The sequence below is a fragment of the Rhinolophus hipposideros genome (assembly GCF_964194185.1).
Source record: "Rhinolophus hipposideros genome assembly, chromosome: 10".
In the NCBI taxonomy this organism is placed as follows: domain Eukaryota; kingdom Metazoa; phylum Chordata; class Mammalia; order Chiroptera; family Rhinolophidae; genus Rhinolophus; species Rhinolophus hipposideros.
In genome coordinates, this window is record NC_138056.1 from 85,847,024 (window position 1) to 85,859,930 (window position 12,907).

Here is a 12,907-nt window from a genome sequence, read left to right on the forward strand (position 1 = left end):
CGGGCCTTTTCTGGGGTTTGACTTTGTTTTGGGTTTTTTTCCCTCAACACTGGTGATTTATAGAGCAAAATTCAGTTTCATCCATGGGCGGCTGGTCTTGGATGGAAGCACATCTCTACTCTTTGCTCTGATTTCAAACAGTGCTGCTGTGCTGTGCTCGGGGTTTGTTTTTTTTTTTTTTTGCTGAGAGTTAGGACACTAAGGGTTGATTATTTCTGTATGGCGGGCAAGGCCACCTGTTGTAGATGGAGTCCTTCAAACATATTATCATTGACATGACATACATAATGTGCACAAGTGACTTTTACATATGTATGCACCCATGTAGCCACTATTCAGACCAAGATATAAAACATTTCTAGTGTTCCAGGAGGCTCCCTCCTGTCCCCACAAGGTCACCACTATCTAACCTATGTTACCACAGGTTGGTTTTCCTAGGTCGTAGATTTTATTATGTCACTTCTTTAGACTGACCGTCACATTTGGTATATATTTACTGGTGGTTTTTTCCTTGAAAAGATACAAATGATTCTGTTTTAGGACTCCAGGAGCAGAGGCTGAGCAGCAGGATACTGCTAACGTGGAACAGTCAGCACAAAAAGAGTGTGGGCAGCCTGCAGGGTAAGCATAAAAATTAGTTCTCTAAGATTAAGTTGTCAGTTCTGTCACCTCATTTAAAAAATAGTTCTTCCTGATTTGTATTGATTTTTGTTGCCACAGTTTTGTTTTAATTATTTTTTTAGTGGAAATAACACATGCTTGTTTAAAAAAAAATACCCAGCATGGAATTGTTTAAATAGTGGATAATGGTTCCCTATTTTTCCTGCTTCACCTCTTCCCAATCTATTCCTTAGAAACAACCATTGCTAATAATTTGTTTTCATCCATGCAGACATTTCTATACAATGCAGATATACATGGTGTATGTAAGAATATGTGTATAATTTTTTACATAAAATGAATAATACTGTACATACTGTTCTGTACTTGGTTTTATCACTTGTATTGTGTACACATTTCTGTGCCAGTATATATACATACATATATATATATATATATATACATATGCACTTCTTTTTTCTAATGGCTGCCTCCAGTTGGATCCACAATAATTTGTGCAGATCTGTAATAATAGATCTGTAATTAACTAGCCCCTATTGATATACATTTAGGTTATTTTCAAGATTTATTTAATTTTTAAAATTGAAAATTGGTGGTGACTAGCTCATGCAGCTTAATTTTGTTTTTAGTTAAAACAGCTAAGTTAAGCAGCTCTTAAGTAACTCCAGAACTGCTTCTAACAAGTATTCCTTCTTTTTTTTTTTTCACCAATATTAAGGGTATGAGAAAAAAATTAGGACACAATCTACAACTTCAAAAGCAGAAACTTAATATCAATAATTGGGAAAGAATCCCATAAAAGACAGTTTTATGTTATGTACTCTGCGGTGGTGTGGTGATGCTGCTCATTCAGCAGGTTCTGAACACAGCTCTCGGGGGTGCATTTCTAGTAGCTGTTGCATATAATTGGCACAGCTGTCTGGCCGATTATGGACAGTTTTTATCTTTGAATTGAAGAACTAGTTGATGTTACATCTCATGTTTGGTGTTTTTTGTTGTTGTTGGTGGTGGTGTTGTTTTATTCAGGCAAGTGGCTGTTCTTCCTGAGATTCAGACAACACAAAATCCAGCAAACGAACAAGAAAGTACAGGTATGTGGGTGGGTAACAGGTTAGAATCAGAATTTCAAAGCCAAAATACTATGAAAATCAGCTACGTTACCTACTGATTTTCTAGATTTAAATCAATCAATCAATAAATCTTAAGTTCCAAAGAAGTTAAGTGATTGGCCAGAATTGTAGACTGAGACTCAGAGCATGTATCTCTTGGTCCCGTGCTCTTGCACTGCATATTCTGTGATCATCTGCCAACTAAAGGACCCAAGACTAAAACTTACAAATACTCTTCTGCTCTACTTACTTTATAGTAGTGTGATTTAAATAGTGATAACCTGACTTCACCCCTTAGTTGTCACTGACGAAAACCAAGAACGATTTTTGTCATACTAAAAGATAGCCAGATTTCGGTTATGACACCAGATCCATCTCCATAGCATTTTCCATCTGTCCTAATGAATTGGATCAGTAAATAACTGCACTTTAAGATTAGAGAGCTCTGTATCTAAAGCTTTGCCCATTTCTATTGAGACTTCCCAAAAGAGAACCAGGTTGAGAATATATATAGGCATAGCATAAGATTTGGGATATAATCCCGTTCTGCTGACTTGCTGCTTCCTCAGGAGGATTGATATATCTCTATGTAAGAAGGCAGTAAGGGCTGCTAGTGGGGCTGGAGCCAGATGGGTTGAAATCCCAGCTTTACCACTTATTAGCTGCATGAACTTGGGCTGCTTAACCTGTCTCTACCTCAGTTTTCTCACCTTTAAAATGGAGATAATAATAACACCTACCTCACTGAACTGTTGGGGAGGTTTATATGAATTAATATATGAGGAATTCCTAAAAGAGTGTCTTATACATAGTGCTTCATACATATTAACCATTATTGTTTTTAACTTTGACCTTATTGAGGGCAGTTACTTACTGAAAAACTATCAAATTGTCACACCAGAAACTACCACAGAAACAACATGACTTTGTTAAAAAAAGAAAACTTCCAGTTTTAGTCATTCTTAGCTATGACCTAGGTAGCCAGCTGCTCTACCTCTTTGAGACTCAGTTTTATTGTCTGTAAATGGGAATAATGACCAACTATGGAATGTTGTTAGGCTTTTAGAGGTAACGTATGTCAAGTCAATGCTCAGTAAGCGCTTGCTGTTGCAACCGCTTTGTCCCCTCTTTCTTCCTCACAGAACCTAAAACAGTGGAAGAAGAAGAAAGTAATTTCAGCTCTCCACTGATGCTTTGGCTTCAGCAAGAACAGAAGCGGAAGGAAAGCATTGCTGAGAAAAAGCCCAAGAAAGGACTTGTTTTTGAAATTTCAAGTGATGATGGCTTCCAGATCTGTGCAGAAAGTATTGAAGGTGAGGTTAAATTAGGTTGACCCACAAGCACAGGTGCTGTTGCAGCTAGATCTGCACTTTCTCTATATTTGTACCACTTATGTGGGCTGCTTTGTGCAAGCTATTGTGGAAGATACTCAGAGGCATTATACATTTAACTTGTCCTTAGGAAGTTGGTGTTGCTGAGAAATAGTTCATAATTTATGTGAAAAGTTAATGATACACACTGTGCTTTTAAAGATTGCACACACCCTAGCAGAGCACATGAGACCTCTGCTTATCTCTCTCACTTTGTCTTACACCACTTCCTTGTGCTCTTTAAATGCTATTCTCACCTTTGTCCCTTCACACAATTCTTCCCTCTGCCTGGAATGCTCTTCTTAGCCTCATTCACCTGGTGAACTCCAGCTCATCCTTCAAGATTCAGCCCAGGAAGTCTTCTCTGACTTTCTGAGGCAGATAAGCAGTGCCACTCCCTCCTTTCTGCCCCTTTTAGATTCTTCAGTGTGTCTCTCTCCTAGCTTAAAATTTTTTTTGTAAGTGTTTGTTTACTTTTATGTCTTACTCAACAGGGAGCATCTGATAAGGGCTTGAGTTTTATTTTCTTATTCATCTTTGTACCCTAAGGACATAGGTGTTCATTAGCTGTTGCAGGACTAGTGAATATTCTGTAGGCAATAAGTACTAGAAGAGTTTGAAGGAAAGAAAGATCACTGTGGGTCAGTTTGGGTTATCCAAAAACCAATGAAGATGAATAGAATAGAAGATTTTTTTCAAAAACAGAGATAATAGAATTTGGGTGAGGCAAAGAGAAGGGAGAGGGCTTTCTAAGAAGGTATGTAAGCAAAGTTAGCAAGACAGGTTTGCATTTGGTGCGTTTAGAGTAGTGTCAGGTGGGAAGATGACGCTGAAATCCCTGTGAGATATGTGGTGAGAGAGGAAATTGGGAAGGGATTGGGCACAGGTTTTGGAGGGCCTTCAGTGCCAAACCATGAGGCCTTTAAGATTTGGGAGAGTGGAATAAAAGCAGAAATGCAGGAAATGTAATGTGGTAGCTCCATATAAGATAGATTGAGTTGGAGACACTAGGAGGCAAGAGATCACTAATGAGACCATTGCTACAGTAGAGTTGTCAGGTAGTAATAAAGCCCATTTCTAGTAGGAAAAGAAAGGAAAGAATGGACATACTTATGACTGCGTGGATATGGAGAACAGAGAGGAGTCAAAGATGACTGAAGATTCGGGCCCTGGGTGACTAAAAAAAAAAAGATATGTAAGGAGAACAAAGAAATAACTAGGTTGAGTGTATGAGTTCCACATAAGACATACTGAGTGTGGAGGAGTAGTAAGAAATTCAACAGAGAGTAAAAGATATCAGAATCTTAGGTTAGACCTGGAAGGGATTGTAAAGGTTTTCTAGTTACATCCCTTAATTTTAAGGAACTGAGAAGTTACGATCTCCCCACACTCCTGGTTAAATTGTTAATGCTAGTATTTTATTGGTTGAGGGTACAGGGAATAGAATTAATACCAAACATTCAGGTTTGGCACCCAGACTACCATCAAGGGATGCGAATGCTGTGGGGATTCAGGGGTCATTTTCAGAAGGTATGACTCTCCTTACTGCTTCTGTGTCCTTTCTAACAGAAAAAACACACTGCTGGGTAGCAACCTTCCCAGCTTGTGATGCACCAAACTGACTGAAACTAACAAAACAAAAAACAGTTCTGGCAGGATGTGTTTTCACGCTGTAGGGGTACTACGCACAATGCTTGTGCACACCATTGGTGTTGAGATGCTTGCTTGAATATTTTATTTCCTCACAGATGCCTGGAAGTCATTGACAGACAAAGTCCAGGAAGCTCGATCAAATGCCCGCCTAAAGCAGCTCTCATTTGCAGGTAATGGCTAGAGCAGTCATTTTATTTCTCTCAGACTGATAACTTGTTGGTCTAAGTTACAGTGTTGATTTTACAAAAAAGAAAAACAAAAACCTTTTTTTAAAATAATTTTTCACAGCTTTATTGCGATATCATCCTTACACTGTACAGTTCACCCATTTAAAAAAAAGGCATACGATTCAGTGGCTTTTAGTATATTCAAAGAGTTGTGCAACCATCACTTCTGTATAATTCCAGGACATTTTCATTATCCCTAAAAGAAACCTCTTAACCATTAGCAGTCATTTCTCAGCTGCATCGCCTGGCAACCACTAATCTTTCTGTCTCTATGGATTTGCCCGTACATTTCATATAAATGGAATCATATAATATCTGGCCCTTTGTGACTGGCTTTTTTTCATTTAACATAATGCTTTTAAGATTTCTCTCTGCTATAACAGTGCATCCGTACTTCATTTTTTTTTTTAACAAATGAATTTTTTTATTGTAAGATACACATGGCATAAAATTTATCATCTTAACCATTTTTAAGGGTACAGTTCAGTAGTGTTAAATACATTCACATTGTGGTACAACCATCACCACCATGTGGTACAACCATCCATCCCCATAGCTCTTCATCTTGTGGAACCGAAATTCTGTGCGCATTAAACAATAACTCTCCATTCTCCCTCTCATTCTCGCTCCTGGCAACCACCATTATACTTTTTGTCTTTAAGATTTTGACTACCTCATATTAGTGGAATCATACAGTATGTGTCTTTTTATGACTGGCTTATTTCACTTAGCATGTCCTAAATGTTCATCCATGTTGTAGCAGATGCTTCCTTTGTAATACTGAATAATATTCACTGTATGTGTGGTTCATATTTCGCTTATCCATTGATCATCAATGGACACTTCAGTTGCTTCTTTGTTTCAACTATTGTGAATAATTTTGCTATGACATTGGTATACAGGTATCTCTTTGAGAACCTGCTTTTAATTCTTTTGGGGGTTATATACCCAGAGGTGGAAATGCTGGATCATACGGTAATTCTATTTTTTAAAAATAATTTTTTGTTAGTTTCAGGTGTACAAACCAATGTAATAGTTATACGTTTAAATCCCTCGTAAAGTGATAACCCACCCCCAAGCTACTACCCCTCTGACATATATTTAGCTGTTAAAATACCATCGACTATCTTCCCTATGCTGCACTCCACGTCCCGTGACTATATACACCTACATATTTAGTTCTAGTTGACATTCAGTATCATTCTACTTCAGCTTCAGGTGCACAGCATTGTTTGGTCAGGCACCTACAGTGTGTGACGTCATCCCCCTGGTAAGTCCAGTGTCCATCTGGCAGCTTACACGAGCTTCATAACATTGTTGATTATATTTCCCACACTGTATTTTTTTTTTTTTTAAGATTTTATTGGGGAAGAGGAACAGGACTTTATTGAGGAACAGTGTGTGCTTCCTGGACTTTTTCCAAGTCAAGTTGTTGTCCTTTCAGTCTTAGTTGTGGAGGGCGCAGCTCAGCTCCAGGTCCAGTTGCGGTTGTTAGTTGCGGGGGGTGGAGCCCACCATCCCTTGCGGGAGTTGAGTAGCTGAACCCGCAGCCTTGAGGTTGAGAGCTCGTGCTGGAACCAACTGAGCCATCTGGCCACCCGGGAGCTGAGCGTCAACTCATTGATTTCATTCTAGTTGCGGAGGGCATAGCTCGCTGTCTTACATGGGAATGGAACCGGCAGCCCCATTGCCCAGAGCTCGCACTCTAACCAACTGAGCCAACCGTCTGCCCCTCCGCATACTGTATTAACTATCAATTTGTATTTCTTAATGCCTTCACCTTTTTCACCCTGCTCCCAACCCCATTCCCATCTATCACCCTGATCGATCTAGTACCTATCTGGTATACCTAGTTATTACAATTTTGTTGACTATGTTCCCTATGCTGTATCCTGCATCCCCACGACTACTGTATAACAACCAATTTGTACTTCTTAATCCCTGCCCTTTCACCCAACTTTAACCCCCCCTCCCATTTTAAAGAAGTCCCTCTAAGATTCCTTGTAGTACTGATTTGGTGATGATGAATTCCTTCAGCTTTTTCTTGTCTGGGAAGCTCCTTATCTGTCCTTCAATTCTAAATGACAGCCTTGCTGGGTAGAGCAATCTTGATTGTACGTCGTTGCTTTTCATCACTTGAAATATTTTCTGCCACTCCCTTCTTGCCTGCAAAGTTTCTGTTGAGAAATCAGCTGACAGTCTTATGGGGGCTCCCTTGTAGGTAACTAACTGCTTCTCTCCAGCTGCTCTTAAGATTCTCTCTTTGTCTTTAACCTTTGGCATTTTAATTGTGATGTGTCTTGGTGTGGGCCTGTTTGGGTTTGTCTTGTTTGGGATTGTTTCTGCTTCCTGGGCTTGTATGTCTTTATCCTTCACCAGGTTAGGGAAGTTTTCTGTCACTATCTCTTCAAATAGGTTTTCAATTCCTTGCTCTCTCTCTTCCCCATCTGGTACCCCTATAATGAGAATGTTCGTACACTTGATATTGTCCCAGAGGCCACTTAAACTCTCCTCAGTTTTTGGGGATTCTTTTTTCTTTTTGCTGTTCTGGTTGGGTGTTTTCTGCTACCTTATCTTCTACATCGCTGGTTGGATCCTCTGCTTCATCTGATCTACTTTTAATTCCCTATAATATATTCTTCGTTTCCGTTATTGGATCTTTTATTTCTGAATGATTCTTTTTTATGGTTTCCATCTCCATTTCTATGCTTTCTCTCTCTCTGTTGAAGTTCTCCCTGAGATCTTTGAGCATTCTTATAACCAGTGTCTGGAATTCTGCGTCTGATAGATTGCTTTTCTCTGATTTGCTTAGTTCTTTTTCTGGAGCTTTGTTCTGTTCTTTTATTTGGGACATGTTTCTTTGTCTCCCCATTTTGGCTGCCTCCCTGTGTTTGTTTCTATGTAGTAGGTAGGGCTGTTATGTCTTCTGGTCTTAGTAGAGTGGCCTTACGTGGTAGGTGTGCTGTGGGGTTCAGTGGCACAGTCTGCCTGGTCACCTGAGCCACATGCTCCAGGTGTGTCCCTTGTATGGTTTGTGTGTGCCCTCCTCTTGTACTTGAGCCTTGGTTGATAATTACGCATCAGTGGGAGGGGCTGACCCTTGGGCTCACTTGTTGTGAGGACTGGCCTTGACTACAGTGGAAGAGTTGTTGTGTAGGGGCTGATCCTATGGAGCGGAATCTTCCTGCCCAATCTGCCCCTTGGGTGTGCCGTACTTGGAGGCAGCTGGGTGATGCTCCAGCTCGTTTTGAAGCTGGGCACTGAGGGAGCCAGCCCCAGGACCACCTTGGAGGGGATGCACTGTAGGTCTACTTCAGCCACAGCCTGTTCCCCATCCAGGGCCACCTCGCAGGAGCCAGAAAGAAATTCTGCAGATGTCTGCAACCATGCTGTGCTTGGAAGCGCCTTGAGAGGCCAAGCCACGAACCAAGGCCAGCTATCGCTAGTGCTGGCTTAGGGCTGCTCAGCCAGACACAGGACACGCTCAAGCCAGATACTGCTTGTCTGGGTTCCGCCAACTTTTGAGAGACCCTAGGGAAGTCTGCAGCTTGAGCCAAGGCAGGTGGTCTGCACGGAAAAAGCTTCTGAAAGCAGCCTGTGTGTGCCTAAAAGTTGGGTGGGGCCAGGTCTCAAAATGGGGAGGGCTCAATAAAGAAAGAGTGACCTCCTCCAGCACTCCCATCCCAAGCCAGACAACTCAATTTCCCACCATTTGTCCCTCCTTTCCAGCTGATGCCGTAGTGCTGGAGCTCAGAGTGAGTGATTCTGTTGGTGGGTAAGTCTGTGCCGGGTCCCTTTAAGAGGAGCGCCTGTGCGTGCAGCTCTACTCAGTCTCAGTCTCAGTCACAATCTCCGCTGGTTTCCACAACCAGAAATTATGGTGACTTCTCTCCCCAGCACTGGAACCCTGGGCTGGGATCTCTCACTCCTTTAGGAGATGGGCGGGGACCCCCACAGCCGAAATAGCCCTCCCTGTCTTTAATGGTCACACGCAGGTGTGGGACTAGCTCATTCTGCATCTCTGACCTTCCTACCAGTCTGGAGGTGACTTCTGCATGTCCTTAGCTGAAAGGCTTCAGTGCAGCTTGATTTTAGGCGATTCTCAGTAATGGTTATTTTGTAGATTAGTTGTAAAATTTGATGTGGTTGTGAGAAGGTAAACACAGCGCTTACTGCGCTAACTTGGTTGTCCGGTAATTCTATTTTTTAATATTTTAAGGAACCGTCATATATTGTTTTCCACAATAGCTGTAGCATTTTACATTTCTACCAACGGTGGACAAGCGTTGCATTTTATCTACATTCTTGCCGACACTTGTTGTTTTCTGGGGTTTTAGATAGTAGCCATCCTAATGGTATAAGGTGGTATCTTGTAGTTTTCTATTTATATGCCAAATGATTAATGATATTGCATATCTTTTCATGTGTTAATCGGTCATTTGTATATCTTTGGAGAAATGTTTATTCAGTGTTTTGCCTATTTCTAGATGGGGTTGTTTGCTTTTTAGAAGTTTTCTATGTATTTCCATATGTAAAATTCTACTCCTGGAGGAAACCAGCATTTTGACTCAGTGTTCTCAGCCTCCAATTGAATACCCTAGCCCTTTCTGTTTGCCAGTGGGACAGAGATTTTTTTTGGTTTATCCATGTCTTTTACCGCTATGTGGAATGGCAGTAAGAAACCATGAGCTCTGGAAGAGACGCCGGACTTCAAGCTCTGTTTCTGCCCTGTTGCTGTCAGTATTACATTGGATGCAAGCTAATCAACTTCTCTGAGTCTTGATATCCTTATCTATAAAGTGGGAACGTTAATGCAAGCTTCAGTATTTGCTGTGAAGATTAATTAAAATAATGAACCAGACATTATTGGCAGCTATTTATTTATATATAGCTATTTATTACATATACATAAGTGTTTGTTTATATATTCTAATGTACCTAATGTGCCACATTAAGGCCATTATCCTGACTGAAGGGATTTGAGACAAAATTGAGAGAAATTATTGAATGCTAGCTTTTTTTTCCCCCAAGTGTGTTGTTCCAGGACCCATCAGCTCTAAGTGAAGTAGTTGTTTCAATCTAGTTGTGGAGGGCGCAGCTCACTGGCCCATGCGGGGATGGCAACCTTGTTGTTACGAGCACCGCGCTCTACCAACTGAACTAACTGGTCACCCCAATACTAGCATTTTTTTGATAGTGTCTTTTGGAACACAAAATTTTTTAATTGTCATGAAGTCCAATTTGTCGGATTTTTCTTTTGTTAACTGTGCCTTTGGTGTCATGTACAAGAAATCATTGCCAAATCCAGTGTTGTGAAGATTTTATCCCATGTTTTCCTCTAAGAGTTTTATAGTTTTAGGTCTTACATTTAGGTCCTTGATCCATTCTGAATTAATTCTTATATATGGGATTAGGTAAGGATCCAACTTCATTCTTTTGCATGTGGATATCCAGTTGTCCCAGCACCATTTTTTGAAAATACTGTCTTTTCCCCATTGAATGTTCTTGTCACCCTCGGCAAAAATCATTTGACCATATGTGTGAGGGCTTATTACTGGGCTCTCTATTCTATTCCATTGGTCTACATGTCTGTCTTTATGCCCTTAGCACACTGTTTTGATTACTGTAGCTTTGTTGTAAGTTTTGAAATCCGGAAGTATGAGTCCTCCAGTTTCGTTCTTCTATTTCAAGATTGTTTTGGCTATTCGGGGGTCTCGTGAGATTGCGTATGAATTTTAGAATGAGTTCTATTTCTGCAAAAGAAATCATTGGGATTTTCATAGGGATTCCATTGAATCGGTAGATCACTTTGGGTAGTATTGACATTTTAACAATATTAAGGCTTCCAATTCATGAACTTGAGTTTCCATTTATTTATGTCTTTTTAAAATTTCTGTCAGCAATGTTTTGTGTTTTTCATTGTACGAGTCTTTCACCTCCTTGAGTAAGTACTTTTCTCTTTGATGCTATTGTAAGTGGAATTGTTTTTGAAATTTTCTTTTCAGATTGTTCATTATTCGTATATAGAAATGCAATTGATTTTTGTGTGTTGACTTTATATCCTGCTACTTTCCTTAATTTATTTGTTCTAATAGTTATTTTGTGGACTTGGGGATTTTCTGCATGTAACATAATATCTGCAAACAGATAATCTTACTTCTTCCTTTCCAATTTGGGTGCGTTTTCTTTCTTTTTCCTACCTAGTTGCTCTCACTAGAACTTCCAGTACTATGTTGAATAGAAGTGATGAAGGCAGGCATCCTTTCCTTGTTCGTGATCTTAGAGAAAAAGCTTTCAATCTTTTGCCGTTGAGTATGATATTCACTGGGTTTTCATTTATGGTTTGTATTAGTATTTTGTTCCTTTATATTGACAAATATTCCATTATGTGTTACACCATATATGTTTTATTCGTTCATCAACTGATGGATATTTGGGTTTTTTTCCATCTTCTGACTATGATGAATAGTGTTGCCATGAATATTCACGTGCAAGTTTTTGTATAGACATGTTTTTATTTCTCTTGGGTATATACCTAAGAGTGGAATTGCTGGGTCATAATGGTAACTATGTTTAATATTTGGAGGAACTGCCAAATAGTTTTTCCAACGTGGCTGCACCTTTTTACATTTCCACCAACAATGTACAGTGGTTCCAATATGCAGATCCTTGCCAATACTTGTTATTGTGGTTCTTTTTTTATTATATACATCTTAGTGAGTGTGAAATGGTATCTTATTGTGGTTTTGTTACACCTTCTTTATAAAGTTGAAAGTTTCTCAATTGCTATTAGACTTCAAATTAAATTTAGGCAGTGTGAAAACATCATTATTAATATAGTTGTTTCAAGTGAACATTAAAGATTTTAATTAAGGTAGAAACCTTCCATTGACTCAGTATTTTTCATATCTAGCTACGTCTCTAACCACCTTTCAGATTGGTCCTGGAAAGAAAATGAATGCGTACTTAGAGGAATTTAACTTTATCTGGAATGTTTCTGTTTTAAGAAAAGGAGGGGAAAATATTTGAAGCATATATTAGAAAATGTTAACATCTGTTTAGTTTAAGTGGCAGTTACATGTGTAGCTATTATAATAACCTGTGTACTTTTCTGTGTTTTAAATTTTTTAGAATTTTTTTTTTTTTTTTTTAGTTAAAAAAAAGAGCAAAGGACACCACAGGCGTTTTATCCCCTCAAAATCCTAATGGCCAATAACAATGGAAAGATACTCACTGTCACTCATAATTTTTTTAAATGCGTATTAAAACATTAACTATCATCACCTTGATAAACAAAGATTCGGAATTTGGAGATAATATAAAGATGGAGGAGATGGGCTTTCTCTTACATTACTAATACAACTACATATTTGGAGGAACAGTTAAATAATAGTTACCAAATTTTCAAGTCACATGACCTTCCATCCAACAATTCCACTTTTAGGAAATTATCCTATAGGTTGTCTCAACCAAATCATAAAAAATGTATAAGGATAGTCATTCCAATATGTGATAGCAGAAAATTGGAAGTAACCCAAATATTCCTCATTAGGGGACTTTAGAAAGAGCTCCAAAGTAAATTGATTGAAAAGGCTAGTTATAACAGTGTGTATCTGGTATGATCATGATTCCTTTTATATATATACACATATATGTATATATGTGTATATATATGTGTATATACACACACACACACACACACACACAAAATTAATATAAGACCTGGTCTTATTTTACCATAAGACCTGGTCTTATTTTACCATAAGACCAGGTTTTATATAATATAATTAATATAATACTGGGGTTTACATTAATGTTTGCTCCAAAAGACGCATTAGAGCTGGTTGTCCAGCGAGGTCTTATTTTTGGGGAAACACAGTATCTGTTCCAGATGCAAAGATGAGTAAGACATGATTCCTGTTTTCAA

At 39.1% G+C, this 12,907-nt stretch overlaps 1 protein-coding gene across 6 annotated transcripts in view; it reads left to right on the forward strand.

The window, feature by feature from the left end:
- Positions 1-12,907, forward strand: part of KMT2A (lysine methyltransferase 2A) — a gene marked incomplete at its 5' end in the record, with an annotated part of 76,234 nt that overhangs the window by 53,763 nt on the left and 9,564 nt on the right. For all 6 annotated transcript variants that reach the window (XM_081062899.1, XM_081062894.1, XM_081062895.1 and 3 more), the window contains 4 exons: positions 541-621; positions 1,648-1,712; positions 2,873-3,043; positions 4,849-4,923. In XM_081062899.1, the coding sequence (XP_080919025.1) occupies positions 541-621; positions 1,648-1,712; positions 2,873-3,043; positions 4,849-4,923 (392 nt within the window). The remainder of the gene's footprint in view (positions 1-540; positions 622-1,647; positions 1,713-2,872; positions 3,044-4,848; positions 4,924-12,907) is intronic.